This window comes from Rhincodon typus, chromosome 9, assembly GCF_021869965.1.
Source record: "Rhincodon typus isolate 14 chromosome 9, sRhiTyp1.1, whole genome shotgun sequence".
Lineage (NCBI taxonomy): Eukaryota > Metazoa > Chordata > Chondrichthyes > Orectolobiformes > Rhincodontidae > Rhincodon > Rhincodon typus.
In genome coordinates, this window is record NC_063340.1 from 58,150,231 (window position 1) to 58,165,391 (window position 15,161).

Sequence of the window (15,161 nt, forward strand, 5' to 3'; positions counted from 1 at the left end):
GACAGGGTGGAGTTCAGGAAGATCAGCCATGATCTTACTGAATGGCCTGATCCATTTTTTTATTCATTTGCGGGATTTAGGCGTTGCTGGCTGGCCAACATTTATTGCCCATCCTTAGTTGCCCTTGGGAAGATGGTAATAAGCTGCTTTGTTGCACTGCCGCAATCTTTTTGCTGTGGGTTGACCCACAATGCCACTGGGGAGAGAATTCCAGGATTGTGACCCAGCAGCAGTGAAGGAACGACGATATATTTCCTAAGTTACTTGCTACTTGTCAGTCCAAGCCTGGATACTGTCCAGATCTTGTCGCATTTGAACACAGACTGCTTCAGTATCTGAGGGGTCGTGAATGATGCTGACCATCGCACAATCATCAACGAACATCCCAACTTCTGACCTTATGATGGAGGGAAGGTCATTGATGAAGCAGCTGAAGACTGCTGGGCTGAGGACACTACCCTGAGGAACTACTACAGAGACGTCCTGGAGCTAAGATGACTGACCTCCAACAACCACAACCACTGCCAGGTATGACTCCAACCAGAGAAGAATTTGCCCCCTGATACCCGTCGATTCCAGTTTTGCTAGGGCTCCTTGATGCCACACTTGATTGAATGCAACCTTGGTGTCAAGGGCTGTCACTCTCACCCCACCTCTGGAATTAGGCTCTTTCGTCCACGTTTGAACCAAGGCTGCAATGAGGTTCGGACCTGAGTGGCCCTGGTAGAACCCAAACTGGGTGACACTAAGTAGGTTATTGCTGAGCAGGTGCTGCTTGATAGCACTATTATTGACACTTTCCATCACTTTACTGATGATTGAAAGTAGACTGAGGGGAAAGTAAATGGTTGAGTTGGATTTGTCCTGCTTTTTATGTACAGGATATACTTGGGGAATTTTCCTCATTGCCGGGTAGATGCCAGTGTTGTAAGTGTACTGGAACAGCTTGGCTAGGGCAGCAGCAAGTTCTGGAGCAAAAGTCTTCAGTACCGTTGCCAGAATGTTGTCAGGGCCCATAGTTTATTCAATATCCAGTGTCTCTGACTCTTCTTGATATCATTAAGAGTGAATCAAATTGGCTGAAGACTGGTATCTGTAATGCTGGGGAACACTGGAGGAGGCCAAGATGGGTCATCCACCTGAAGTTTGCTCCAAAAGCCTCAGCCTTATTTTTTTCACTAACTTGCTGGGCTCTTCCATCATTGAGGATGAGGATATCTGTGGACTCTCCTCCTCTAGTGAGTTGTTTAATCATTGACCACCATTCACGACTGGATACGGCAGGACTGCAGAGCTTAGATGTGATCCATTGGTTGTGGGATCACTTAATTTTGTTTATCACTTGCTGCTGATAATTGTTTGGCGTGCAAGTAACCCTGTTTGGTAGCTTCACGAGGTTGACACCTCATCTTCAGGTGTGCCTGGTGCTGCTCCCGGCATGCCGGCCTGCACTCTCCATTGAACCAGGGTTGATCCCCTAGCTTGATGGTAATGGTAGAGTGGCCACGAGGTTACAGATTGTGCCGGAGTATAATTCTGCTGCAGTTCATGGTCCACAGAACCTCATGGATGCCCAGTCTTGAGTTGCTAGATCTGTTGAAGTCTGTCCCATTTAGCACGGTGACAGAGCCACACAGCACGATGGAGGTCATTCTCAATGTGAAGCCAGAACTTCATCTCCACAAGGATTGTGTGGTGGTCACTCTTACCAATACTGTCATGGACAGACACATCGGCAGTCGGCAGATTGGTAAGGATAAGGTCAAGTATCTTTGTCCCTCACCACCTGCTACAGACCCAGTGTTGCTGCTGTGTCCTTTAGGACCTGACTAGTTCGATCAGTAGTACTGCTGCCGAACTACTCTTGGTGATGGACATTGAAATCCCCCATCCAGAGTACATTTTGTGCCCTTTCTATCCTCAATGCTTCCTCTTAAGTGTTGTTCAACATGGAGAAGTACCGATTCATTCATCGAGGGAGGACAGTGCGTGGTAATCAGCAGGATGTTTCCTTGCCCATGTTTTACCCGAAGCCACAAGACTTCATGAGGTTTGGAGTCAATGTTGAGGACTCCCAGGGCAACTCCCTCCGGAGTGCATACCACTGTGCTGTCACCTCTGCTGGGTCTGTCCTGCTGGTGGGACGGGACATATCCACGGATGGTGATGGTAATGTCAGGGTCATTGTCCCTATGGTATGATTCCATGAGTACGACCATGTCAGCCTGTTGCTTGACTAGTCCCGGAGACAGCTCTCCAAATTTCTGCACTAGCCCCCAGCTGTTGTAAGGAGGACTTTTCAATGTTGACAGGGCTGTTTCTGCCATTGTCTTTTCCAGTGCCTAGGTCGATGTTAGGTGATCTGTCCGGTTTCATTTCTTCGAGATTTTGTAGCACTTGGTCCAACTGAATGGCTTGCTAGGCCATTTCAGAGGGCAGTTAAGAGTGAACCACATTGCTTTGGGTCTGGAGTCAACGTAGGCCAGACCAGATAAGGATGGCAGATTTCCTTCCCTGAAGGCATTAGTGAACCAGATGGGTTTTTCCCGATAATCAATAATGATTTCATGGTCATCAGTAGAATGTTAATTGCAGATTATTTTTTAATGAATTCAAATTCCACCATCTACTGTTCGAACCTGGGGCCCCGGTACATTAGCTGAGTTTCTGGATTAATAGTCTAGCAATAATATCACTCGGCCATCACCTCCCCCTATTTAATGGGCCCTAAATTCTTGTGTTTTACATCATCTTATGGTTGTCCAAGTGAATCAATAGCAGAAATTGGGGTTTACTTTACCTATGGTAGGCTATGGTTATGGAATGGAGGGCACATTCAGGATGAGCAGGGATGGTTGAAGTTTTAGGTTTGGAACATATCGTTGAAGGCGATTTGGCAGCTTTCTGTAGTGCATCTCGCATATGGTACACACTGCTGCCACTGACCATCAGTGAGGGTGGGAGTGAATGTTTAATCTGGTGTATAAGGTGCAATCAAACCTGCTGCTTTGTTATGCATGGTTTGAGATTCAAATATTTTTGAAGCCACACTCATTGAGCAAGTGGCGAATATTCCATTACAATTCTGACCTGTGTCCTAAAGATGGTACACGTCTTTTGGAGGTAGTCAGGGAGCAGTTATTTGCTGCAGAACTCTTAGCCTCTGAGGTGCCCTTTTAACCACAAAATTCATATGGCTAGTCCTGTTAGGTTTCTGGTCAATGGTAACTCCCAGGATATTGATGAGGGGAGACGTTGGAATAGTGGTTATGTAACTGGACTAGTAATTTAGTAGGCTAATGTTCTTGAGGCAGGCCTTGAATTCCATTATCACAAACAGTGAAATTTGAATTAATTTTTTAAAAATCTGGAATTGAAAGTTCACTAGAGGTGACCATGCAACTACTGCTGATTGTCATAAAAACCCATTTTGTTTACTAATAACCTTTAGGAAGGGAAATCTGTTGCGCTTTATGATCTGGCCAAATGTGACTCCAGACCCATATGAACTTGGTTTGTGCTTAACTGTCCCCCAAAAATCAGTCCAGATGCAACTAGGAGTGGACAATAAATGCAAACCTTGTCAGTGACAAGCGAATTCATACAAGAATAAGGAAAAGACAATGTTGCCGAATGTCAAGTGGAAAAGGTTGGATCTTCTCAGAAATGAACGTTGTCATTGCCTGGCTTTTGCATGGTGTAAATGTTACTTGCAATTTATCAGTGTGATGGCTTTTGACTCCAAAGCAGTAATAGTTGGGGAATCCTGGAAGCTATATCAATAGAAAGCAAGTTAAAACACAGGGGTCTCATGGCAGGTAGATGAAGACCAGCATGAAGAGTTAGAAAGAAGAGATGGTCAGCAAGCTGGAGTTCTAAACAGTCAGAAAGTATATTTACGACCGGTGCAGCTGGTTCTTTCACTTTAAAGTGAATAAATGTCCAGAATCAGCCATACTGTGAAATGATAAAGGTGATGCCATAACCAAGGGGAGCTGAGGATTGAGAAATTCTGAAGATTGCCTTTATCACAGTGGCAATCTCTGGTTGGGTGAAAATTCCGACCTGCGAAGAACTGTCTAACTTCACAAAAGAAAGGAATTACGGCTGAGGAAGACCTGAACTGGGAAGAACTTTATGGCTGAAATTGGTGCCAAACAGCAGAACGGATGATTTGGAAAAGCTGTACGAACCAGGTCTAAAGACTGAGTATATTGTAGCCTCACTAACACGTGGCACAGGGTGTAATCCTGAGATTACCAACTAAGAAGCTAAGAATATCATGAGTAACACATTTAAGCAAGCTGGTCACACCACAACTAAGAGTCACACAGACAGAAAGTGTTGGGCGACCATAAGGAAGACCAGTCAGCCTGGACAGGCAGTGCAGGAGTACCCTGTGGTCATTCCCCTTTCAAGCAGATATACTATTTTGGGGGTATGGGGGTATGGCCTCTCCAGGGAAAGCAACAGCAGCAGCCAGATCAGTGGTACCACAGTTGGCTTGTTGTACAGCAAGAAGGATCCATGTATAGGTGAGTAGTTGTGATAGGAGACTCTATAGTCAGGGGCACAGACAGACACTTCTATGAATGCAAGCAATACTTCAGGATAGTGCACTGTCTCCTTGGAACCGGGGTCAATGATGTTTCCGGGTAGGCACACGGTATGGATGGGAGTCCATTCGCAGCTCCAGTGCAGCAAATGAGGAACTGCAGCTGAACATGCTTCCCGTATACGTGGTCATCATGGATAGTGGAAGTGTCTCTGATTTTCCACAGAAGAAGCATTCTACGAGGCTGAGTTCTTCCTGCCATTGCGAGCCTTAGCAACTACTGGCAATAAACCAATTACATAACCTTACCCACTACACACCAAAATCAGATTTCTCACTTTCGATCCCTGTTCTTAACAAACCTCAACCACAAAAATAAGTATTTTATACTCTGTCTCCGTCCAATTGCAATACATCACAAGGTATTCTGAAAGGGAAGGGTCAGCAGCCACAGATTGTGATCCATTTTGGTACTAACAGATGGGCAGAGAGAGATGAGGTCCTGCAAAGGAGATTTCGGGAGTTAAGTAGGAAGTTGAAAAGCAGGACCTCTGGGTTGGTAATCTCAGGATTACTCCCTGTGCAACATATTAGTGAGGCCAGAAGTAGGAAGGTAACACAGTTGAATGCGTGGCTAAAGAGCTGGTGTAGGAAGGAGGACTTCAGACATTTGGATCATTGGGATCTCTGTCAGGACAGGAAGGACCTAAACAAGGAGGATGGGCTATACCTAAACTGGAAGGGTACCAATATCTTTGCAGGCAAGTTTTGCTAGTACAACTTGCAAGGGTTTAAATTAATGCAGCAGGGGTTTGGGAAACAGTAGTAAGTCAGCATATAGAGTGATTGAGGAGAAATAGGTGGATCTACTCAAAAATCTTAAAGAAGTGGATAAGTCTACTAAGTCTATTGGGAAGAAAAGGGAGGGCTAGATTAATGAACATGGAGGCATTGGTGGTTTGATGTATATTCTTTGTAATGCAATGAGTATAACATGTAAAGCAGATGATCTTAGAGCCTGGATTAGTACATGAGACTATGATGCAGCTCAATATTCCAGGGTTTAGATGGCTCAGGTGAGATATAGAGTGGATAAAAAGGGGTTCAGGAGTTGCATGACCGATTAAGGAGAACGTCACAGCTGCACTAAGAGCGGATATTTTGGAGGGCTCATCCAGTGAGACTATATGGGTAGAACTTGGGAATAAGAACAGTGCAATCACTATGATGGGATTACGTTCGGAGAGATAGAGAAACAGTTATGTAAGCAGATCATGGAAATATGTGAAAACAACAGAGTTGTAGTGAGTGATTTTAACATCCCCGATATTGTCTGGTACTCCCTAAGTGCCAGAGGCTTAGATGGGACAGAATTTGTTAGGTGCATCCATGAGGTTTCTTGAAACATGTGTAATCCAACCAGAGAAGGGGCCACACGAGACCCTAATTTGAGGAATGAGCCTGGCCAGGAGATTGAAGTTTCAGGAGGGAAGCGGGGTGGGGGAAAGCATTTTGAGAATGGTGATTATAATTCTGTGAGTTTTAAGATGGTTATGGATAAGGTCTTTGGGTGAAAGTGTTAAACTGCGGGATGGCTAATTACAATAGCATTAGGCAGGAGCTGGGGAAATCTGATTGGGGCTGGCTGTTTGAGAGTCAATCCACATCTGACATGTGGGAGTCTTTTAAAGGCCAGTTTATCAGAGTTCAGGACTCGCATGTTCCTGTGAGATAAGATAAAGATGGCAAGATTTGGGAACCTTGGCGGACAAGAGGTATTGAAAGTTTAGTGAAAAAGCAACGGGAAGCATATGTAAGGTTTAGGAAAATGTAATCAAACAAGGCCCTTCAGGAGTATAAAGGATGCCAAAAGAAACTTAAATAAGAAATTAGGAGGCCTAGAGGGGTCATGAAATGTGCTGGGTACATAGGATTAAAGAGAATTCCAAGGCATTTTAGAAGTATATTAGGAGCAAATGGGTAGCTAGGGAAAGTTAGGTTCACTCAAGGACAAAGGAGGGCATTTATGCATGGATCCAGAGCAACGGGGTGATGTACTTGCTGAGTATTTCACATCAGTGTTTACCTAGAAGGGTATGGATGATGGGAAGGTTAGGGAGGGGTATGTTGATATTCTGGGGCATGTCAATATTATGAAAGAGGTGGTGATGGGCGTCATGAAAATCATTAAGGAGGATAAGACCCCAGGGCCTGATGGGATCTATCACAGGATACTGAAGGAAGTAAAGAAGGAGATTGCTGGGGTCTTGACAGAGATCTTTGTATCCTCTTTAGCCACAGGTGAGGTTCCAGAAGACTGGAGAAAGCCAGTGTTGTTCCTTTGTTTAAGGGTAACAGGGATAATCCAGGAAATTACAGGCTGGTGAGCCTTATATCAGTGGTAGGGACATAACTGGAGAAAAATCTTAGGGATAGGATTCACTCACATTTGTAGAAGTTTGGGCGTATTAGGTAGGTCTATGTCTCACAAACATGATTGAGTTTTTTGAGGAAGTAATAAAGGTAATAGATAAGGATAGGGCACTGGACGCTATCTATGTGGACTTTACTAAAGCATTTGACAAGGTCTCTCATGGTAGGCTGATTCTGAAGATTACATAATACGGCACTCATGATGAACTGACAAGTTGAATACAAAATTGGCTTGGTTGTAGAAGAGAGGGTCGCTGTAGAGGGGTGTCTTTCTGACTGGAGGTATGTGACCAGTTGTGTTTCGCAAGGATCATTTCTAGAACCTCTACTGTTTGTAATATGTATGATCTGGATGAAAACATAGGTGGTCTGCAAACAACATAAAAATTGGTGGAGTTGTGGATAGCGAGAAAGGTTATCAAAGAATACAGTAGGATACAGACTGGTTGAAAAACTGGGTGGAGGAATGGCAGATGGAGTTTGATCCGAACAAGTCTGTGAGATGATCCATATTGGGTCGTCAAATGCAAGGGGAAAGTATACAAAAATGGAAGGACTCTTAGAAGTATCGATACACAGAGGGATCTTGGGGTGCAAGTCCATAGCTCCCTGAAAATGGCAACACAGTGGATAAGGAGGTAAAGGAGGTAAAGAAGGCATGCAGCATGCTTCCTTGATCGGTTAGAGCATTGAATGGTAAAGTTGGCAAGTAATGTTGCAGATATATAAAACTTTAGTTGTGTGTGCAGTTCTGGTAGCCACACTATAGGAAGGAAGTGGAAGCTTTGGAGATGGTACAACAGAAGTTTACCAGGATGCTGCCTGGGTTGGAAATGTAATAGCTATAAAGGAAAGGCTGCACAAACATTGATGTTCTAGCAAAGACAATACAAGGCTGAATTGATCTTAAAGAAATATATAAAATTGTGAGAGACATGGACAGAGAGGATATTCAGCCTTTTTCCCCAGAATGAAAATGTCAAATATAAGGTTGTATAGGTTTAGGTGACAGGGCCAAAATTTAAAGGAGATTTGCGAAGAAATTTTCTTCCCCCAACACAGAGTACTAGGTGCCTGGAACATGATGTCAGGAGAGGTGGTAGAAGCAGAGATTACAGCAATTTTTAAGAGGCACTCAGGCAGACACAAGAACAGGCAGGAAATAAAGGTGTATGGACCATGTGCAGGCAGAATAAGATTAGTTTACAATAGCAACATGGTCAGCATGGATGGATTTGGCTGAAGGGCTGTTCCTGTGCTATACTGTTCTTTGTTCTTTCTATCTTTATTCTATGTTATTCCATATATAATTTACTGTTAGGACTAGGCATGACTTGCTAGCTAGTTTTTTTTAATGGATTCTAGCTTGTGTTGAAGTAGGAGTCAAACAAAAAGCAAAACCTTCATCAGTAATTGTTTTCATTTGGGGTGCCATTTGGTTTACACATACACACAGAATTATAACATCAGCTGAACACTGAATGCTGTCCAGGTCTTTAGGAACATGGCCATGGACTGCTCAATTATCTAAAGGAAGTGAACAGTTCTGAACACTGCTCACAATCATCAGTAAACATTCTCATTTCTGATCCTAGGATAGATGAAAGTTTATTGATGAAGCAGATAGAGTTGGTTGGACCAAGGACATTGTCTTGAGGAAACCCTGCAGTAATGTCCTGGGGCTGATACAACTGGCCTCCAACAATCTTCCTGTGTGCTAGCATAATTGCAACTAGTGGAGAGATTTGCGGGCTCACTTTGATGTCACACTCAGTCAAGTACTGTCTTGATGTCAGCAAGCTATTCTCACTTCATCGTTCAGGTCCAACAATTTTGTCCATGCTGGGACCAAGGCTGTAATAAAGTTAGAAGCTGAATAGCCTTGCAAATCCAAATGGAACCTCAGTGATCAAGTTATTGGTATGTAAGTGCTGCTTGATAGACAGCACAATCAGTATCACCTTCAACACTAAGTTGATGATCACGAGTGGGCTGGTGGGTCAGTAATCAGTTGGATTGGATTTGACTTTCCTTCTATAACAGGGCATAGCCTGGGCAAATCTCCACACTGTCCGATAACTGTCAGTATTGTAGTCAGAGATAACAAGGTGTAGAGCTGGATGAACACAGCAGGCCAAGCAGCATCAGAGGAGCAGGAAGGCTAACGTTTCGGGCCTAGACCCTTCCTCAACCCTTTTTCAGCCTTCCTGCTCCTCTGATGCTGCTTGGCCTGCTGTATTCATTCAGCTCTACACCTTGTTATCTCAGATTCTCCAGCATCTGCAGTTCCTACTATCTCTGAAAGTATTGTAGTCAGTCTAGCCAAGCTGTTCCAGAATATCACAAATAAGTTGATTGAAGACCAATCTATAATTCTGGGAATCTCAAGACGGGGTGAAGATGGATCATCCACTTGGCAGTCTGGCTGAAGATGTTTGCAAATGCTACAGTCTTATCATTTGTACTGATGTGGTAGGCTCCACCAGTAAAGAAGATTGGGATATCAGTGAAGCCTCTTCCTGCAGTTATTTGTTAAATTATATGCTATCAATAGCAACTGGATATGGGGAAGCACAGTAGAGCTTTGATGTGATCCTCTGGCTTATGGGACGATTCAGCTGTTTTACACATGCTGCTTCCACCACCTCACACACGTAATCTTGCGATGTAGTCTCACCAGATTGGCACTTTATTTTTATGTATGCCAGACAATGTAATTTCTAGGCTCTGCACCCACGCCAATCAGAGGTTCTGCAAATGCCAATCAACGTGCAAGCTCACTGACTACCAGTAGCAGAAGCTGCTGTTATGTACAGACTCCAGAGGTCTGCACAACAGCAGCAAAAATGACAGGGAACATAGATGTCTGGTGCTGCTCATGGCATGCTTTTTTGCAATTCTCATTGTACTGGGGTTGTTTGTTGGCCTAATGGTAGAATGAGGGATGTGTCAGGCTAATAAAGTTGTAGATTGTGAATGGGAATAATTCTGTTGCTGCTGGTCAACCACAGCACCTGATGAAGACATAGTTTGAATTTATCCTAAATAGTACTGTGGTATTGTCACACCACACAGTGGAGGCTATCTTGTGTGAACACAGGACTTTATACTCACGAAGACTGTATGATGTCAATCTTACCTATACTGTCATGGACAGACGCATCCGCAATAGGTATACTAATGAGGTCAGGGTCTAATAGGTTTTACCCTCACCATTGCCCCAAACACAGTACGGTAGCTATGCCATTCAGGAATCAACAAGTTCAGCTAGTAATAGTACAATACAGTCACTCTTAGTGATGGATGTTGAAAACCCCAGCCAGTGTACATACAGCGCTTCTTCCAACTGATGTTCAACATGCAGGAATACAGATTCATCTGCTAAAGGAGGATAATAATTGGCAATCAGCAGGTGGTTTCCTTGCCCACATTTGACCTATTGCTATGTGATTTCATGGAGTCTGGAGTCAAGGTTTAGGATTCCCAGGTCAACTCTCTCCCACCTGAATACCTGTGCTGCCAACTATGGTGCGTCTGCCCTGCTGGTGGGACAGTATATATCCAGGACGGTGATGCTGAGTTTAGAACATTGGCCATAAAGTATGATTCATTGAGTTTGACAAGGTCAGGCTACAGCTTGACTAGCCCACCCAATTTTGGCTCCATCTCCAGCTCCGAGGGGATTGTGCACAGTCAACTGGACAGCCTGCTGCTGTTGTCATTTACAGTGCTTAGGTCAATGCCAGTGATCCATCTAGTTTTATTTCTTGAGGTTTGGTACAACTGAGACAATTTCAGAGGGCATTTATGAATCAATCACATTTCTGCTGGTTTGAAGTCACATGTACACCGGACCAGGCAAGGCAAGCAGATTTACTTCCCTAAAGGATAATAATGAACCATTAGTGAATGACAATTCAATTTACAAGATCATCCTTGATACTAGGTTTTAATTCCAGATTAGCTAAATTTAAATTCTATCAGAAGCTGTAGTAGGATTTGAATGTGCTCCTGTAACATTAGCCTGGGCCTCAGGATTATTATCCAGAGCATTAGCCTGGGTCTCTGGATATACCAGTCCAGTAACATTACTGCGATGCAACTGTCCCCTATCTTCACACCCACAGAGTTTCTGCCAGGTGGGATAGAACAATGAATAAAAACTTAAAGATTTTGAAAAATGAAGAAGGATTAATCTTATTAAAAGCAAGATTTTGGTTTGATCTATAATGATGAAAAGACAGCAATTCAACCTGAATTCAGTGTCAAAGGAGGTTACAGTAAAATTGATGAAATAGCCTACAAAGGTAGTTACCATTTGCTGAATTCTATGAAAGCTCTTTCCATGGAAACTGAAGGCCTGTTCAAATAGGACTTTATCTTCTACTGTCCATTCATCTGGAAAAGGGGTGAAGTTCGGCAAGTCGGCCAATGACTTCTCTATGTTGTGCTTGTGCCAGAATAACATTCCCAAAGCCTATGTGAGGTATACATTAAGTAACAATTATTAGAAATCTACAAATTCAGACAATATTTGTCAAAGCAAGTATCAAACTTAAGGACACACTTTTTCTCCCAAAAAGGTACTGGACTTTCCCACATTTCGCTGGACAAAGGAGGGGCACCAACCATATGACATTATGAAGGCACATTAGAGGGTTCTCAGGAAGTTCATGGTCTTTCACATGACAATTCTGTCCCTTGAATATCAGAATTTGTCTTTGCACAGCTAATGATTTTCTCCTCCATTCGCCCTGTGCTTTTTACTCCGTTACCTGAAATGCCAACTTTCCTGCAATAACATAGAAAATCAGATTTTAACCACCTACCTACAACCCTTTTTCCCCTGGAAGAGGGGTAAACAACATAAAAGTCTGAAACCCAACTTTCATCTGCAATGAATATGCGGACTTCCAGTTAAATTGGGGTAGGATGGGAGCAGGTGGGTAACTTGCTCATGAGAGGCTGGACAGCAATTAAAACATGCTATTGAAGATCTGCACCTCAGATTTTAGTAGCATGAGGATTTAATGACATCTAGTTGAAAGCTAGGTTTCCAGGAACCTGGGAAATTTAGGAAACCTAGTTGCTCAAGGGGAGAAGATCTGCCAGACCTAGCAGGTAACTGCCCTTCCGGTATTGCTTGTGGGTCAGAAACAGCAAAAATGCTTCCCACTAGAACTCAAGCCAACCTGCAACTGGCACTGTGACACCTCATCCTGCTAGGCCCAATCATCAGCAGGTCAGTCTTTTGATTTAGTTGGTTGCTGTGTAGGAAATGGAGGAATAGATTTCAAATGTGATCCTGATGTTAAATTTGTCAAGATCTCTCCACTTACTAGTTGCCACAAGTAATTCCTGCAAATATTGTAGCCAGAATGTCTATTCAACAGTGTGTAAAACAGCTGACCCCAACCTTGTCCTCACACAAAATTATAGAAGGGGTCACTAGGTAGCAAGTGGAGTGGACAATTTTAAGAGTTTTTTCCAATCACTCAAGTGGCTCTACAGAAATTTTAATCAACCCAATCGACAGTTTTGTTTATTTTACCTAACCACTCAAATCAGAATGGAAGCTGGAGCTTTTCAGTCTGATGGTAATGACATCACAATGAATTTATTCATTAATTAAATCATACAATGAACATATAATGCAGATTTAACTCAGTGCAAAGTGACATCATTTAATGTCCAACCTCACCCTTGCACAATGATATTCTCTCAAAATAGAACAAGACTCCTTAGTTTGCATTGAAGCAGAACAGGTCCTAATTTGGGATTTATAACATGAGTTTATTGCTGGCTCAAAATATAAAAATTTGCACCAATGTTAAATTCTTAGTATAAATATACATCTGATGAGGAAATAGTTTCATTAATGGAACTCAGACACCCAAATAAAGATGTGACAACTAAAAATATTTGTGACATTTTAATCACTTAAATAAACCAATGAAATAAATGCTCTCTGTTTAATGTGGTTACACATTATAACAAAACCTTAAAACAACAAGAAGCCAAAGTTACAGAGTCTAAGTGCAAAGTGTGCAATCTGTCTTTAAAATTAATTATCAGAAGTTTTTCACAAACCTGTTCTACATTGTAGCCATGTTTTTCCTTTGCCACCGCAATATACTCATCCACTACAAAAACAAAAATAAATGCAGAAATTTTAATAATTATTACACAATACAGACTTTTGTTGAAAATCATCATTATACCAACATCAGCATCAGTTACTCTTAAAAGGAGAATTAACCTCCATCCGCAGTGCAGTAAGACACCAATTCCAGTCACATTCAAGCCAGTCTGAAATATTAAAAACTAGCAGAGGAAATAAGTTCATTGTTGTTTAAAATCACTGATGGAATAAGAATCTGCCAACAACATTCTCAATGTGCTAGAGGACGATATAAATTTCACGTGAAGACGGCCTACTGAATTTTATACACCAATGTCAAATTGAGTAGAAAACATCACTTACGTGTTACACAGATAGTAGGAACTGCCAATGCTGGAGAATCTGAGATAACAAGGTGTACAGCTGGATGAACACAGCAGGCCAAGCAGCATCAGAGGAGCAGGAAAGCTGACGTTTCGGGTCTAGACCCTTCTTCAGAAATGGGGGAGGGGAAGGGGATTCTGAAATAAATAGGGAGAAAGGGGGAAGCGGTATCCATCTTCTATTTGCCTCCCACTTTCTCCCTAGTTATTTCAGAATCCCCTTCCCCTCCCCCATTTCTGAAGAAGGATCTAGACCCGAAACGTCAGCTTTCCTGTTCATCCAGCTCTACACCTTGTTATCACTTGCGTGTTTTAGTGATTGGTAATTTACAATGAAGCGAAGACATATTTTAAAAAGGCAAAGTGATCTGTGCTTTTCAAATTGGTGTAATTTGCTTGCTGAACGTATAGTGTTTCCATAGAAACTCTGTAATTATACATCTCTAAATTTGCTTTGGCCAAATCTGTACTAGATATGCAATTACTTTCCAAATGATGTTCTGTAGAATTCATTACTGCAACATTTTGTTGAAGCATTGGTGCTCTGCAAACATCTGTGCAATGCCAAGAGTCACTAGTTGCAACAGTTCTAACATTCTGGCTAAGGATCATGGTTTGCTTTTAAATACAGCCTCTACAAGACTTATTATTATTTATCTGGAAGTATAAATAGCAGGTATAAGTTATTTTCAAAAAAGGAAAATATTTCTAGAGTTGAAATACTCTTGTCGGAGAAATGAAAAGAATAGTTGCTAAAGTTACGGTGCTTTGTTGAGGAAAATAAGTTTGATTTTGCATCCATATGCTGTTATACCAGATCTTGGTGTACTTGATACTAGTAATGGATTCTGAATTTTGAAAAATGGTCCATTGATCCCTCGCACGAATCAATACTACTTTTTTTAAAAAAGTAATCAATAGCCATTAATCCTTCTATGAAATGTAACAGAATATCTTGAAATAAAACATAAACGCATTAAGTGTACAGCAGGTCCAACAGTATCTGAGGAGAGAAAACATCAGTTCTCAATATTGCTATTTCTGAAGAAGGTTGGCTCAAAAAGTCAGGGTACTTTTTTTTCCAGATGCTAACAGACCTAATGTTAATTGCTGGAATTTTCTAGTTTTATTTCAGATTTCAATACATAGATCCCTGTTGTGGAATTTGTTTGATGCACATAAAGAAAATGCAAAATTGATCAAATCTAGACTGCCCATGAAGCATCTCTACAAATGGTGGTACTCTCAATATTTAACAGCCATGAAAATCTTCAACTCACTTCCCCGTCAATAAGCAGAATCATGCAGATAGAGAGCAAACATCAGTTCAGGCAACTCATTTGATTCGACCAGAACGTTTCCTTTGTTTTAGGATTATTTGAAAAGAACTTATGACTTTGTTAATGCTAACATCAAAATGGATTTTGCAGATGATAAAAATGTATAGCATTTACTCATCATAAGCAATACAATGTGAAATACATTTCTTTTGCACTTGGATTAAATTCATAGCATTCCAAACATAACATTTTCCGAGGAGTGGCAACCTGTCCTTTTTTACGAAAGGATACAGTTCCACATTTCTGAGAGGAGATTCTGATCAGCGCTCCTTCAGAAACATGGAGCCATACTTCTGACAGTTCTCTCATAGCACAGAATGGTTGGATAA

General features: G+C 42.0%; 1 protein-coding gene across 3 annotated transcripts in view; it reads right to left on the bottom strand.

Annotated features, from left to right (window-relative positions):
* Nucleotides 1-15,161, bottom strand: part of rcor3 (REST corepressor 3) — a 63,646-nt gene that overhangs the window by 34,600 nt on the left and 13,885 nt on the right. For all 3 annotated transcript variants that reach the window (XM_048600912.1, XM_048600913.1, XM_048600910.1), the window contains exons 4-5: nt 13,079-13,131; nt 11,304-11,465 (exon numbers count right to left, since the gene is read on the bottom strand). In XM_048600912.1, coding sequence (XP_048456869.1) covers nt 11,304-11,465; nt 13,079-13,131 — 215 coding nt within the window. The remainder of the gene's footprint in view (nt 1-11,303; nt 11,466-13,078; nt 13,132-15,161) is intronic.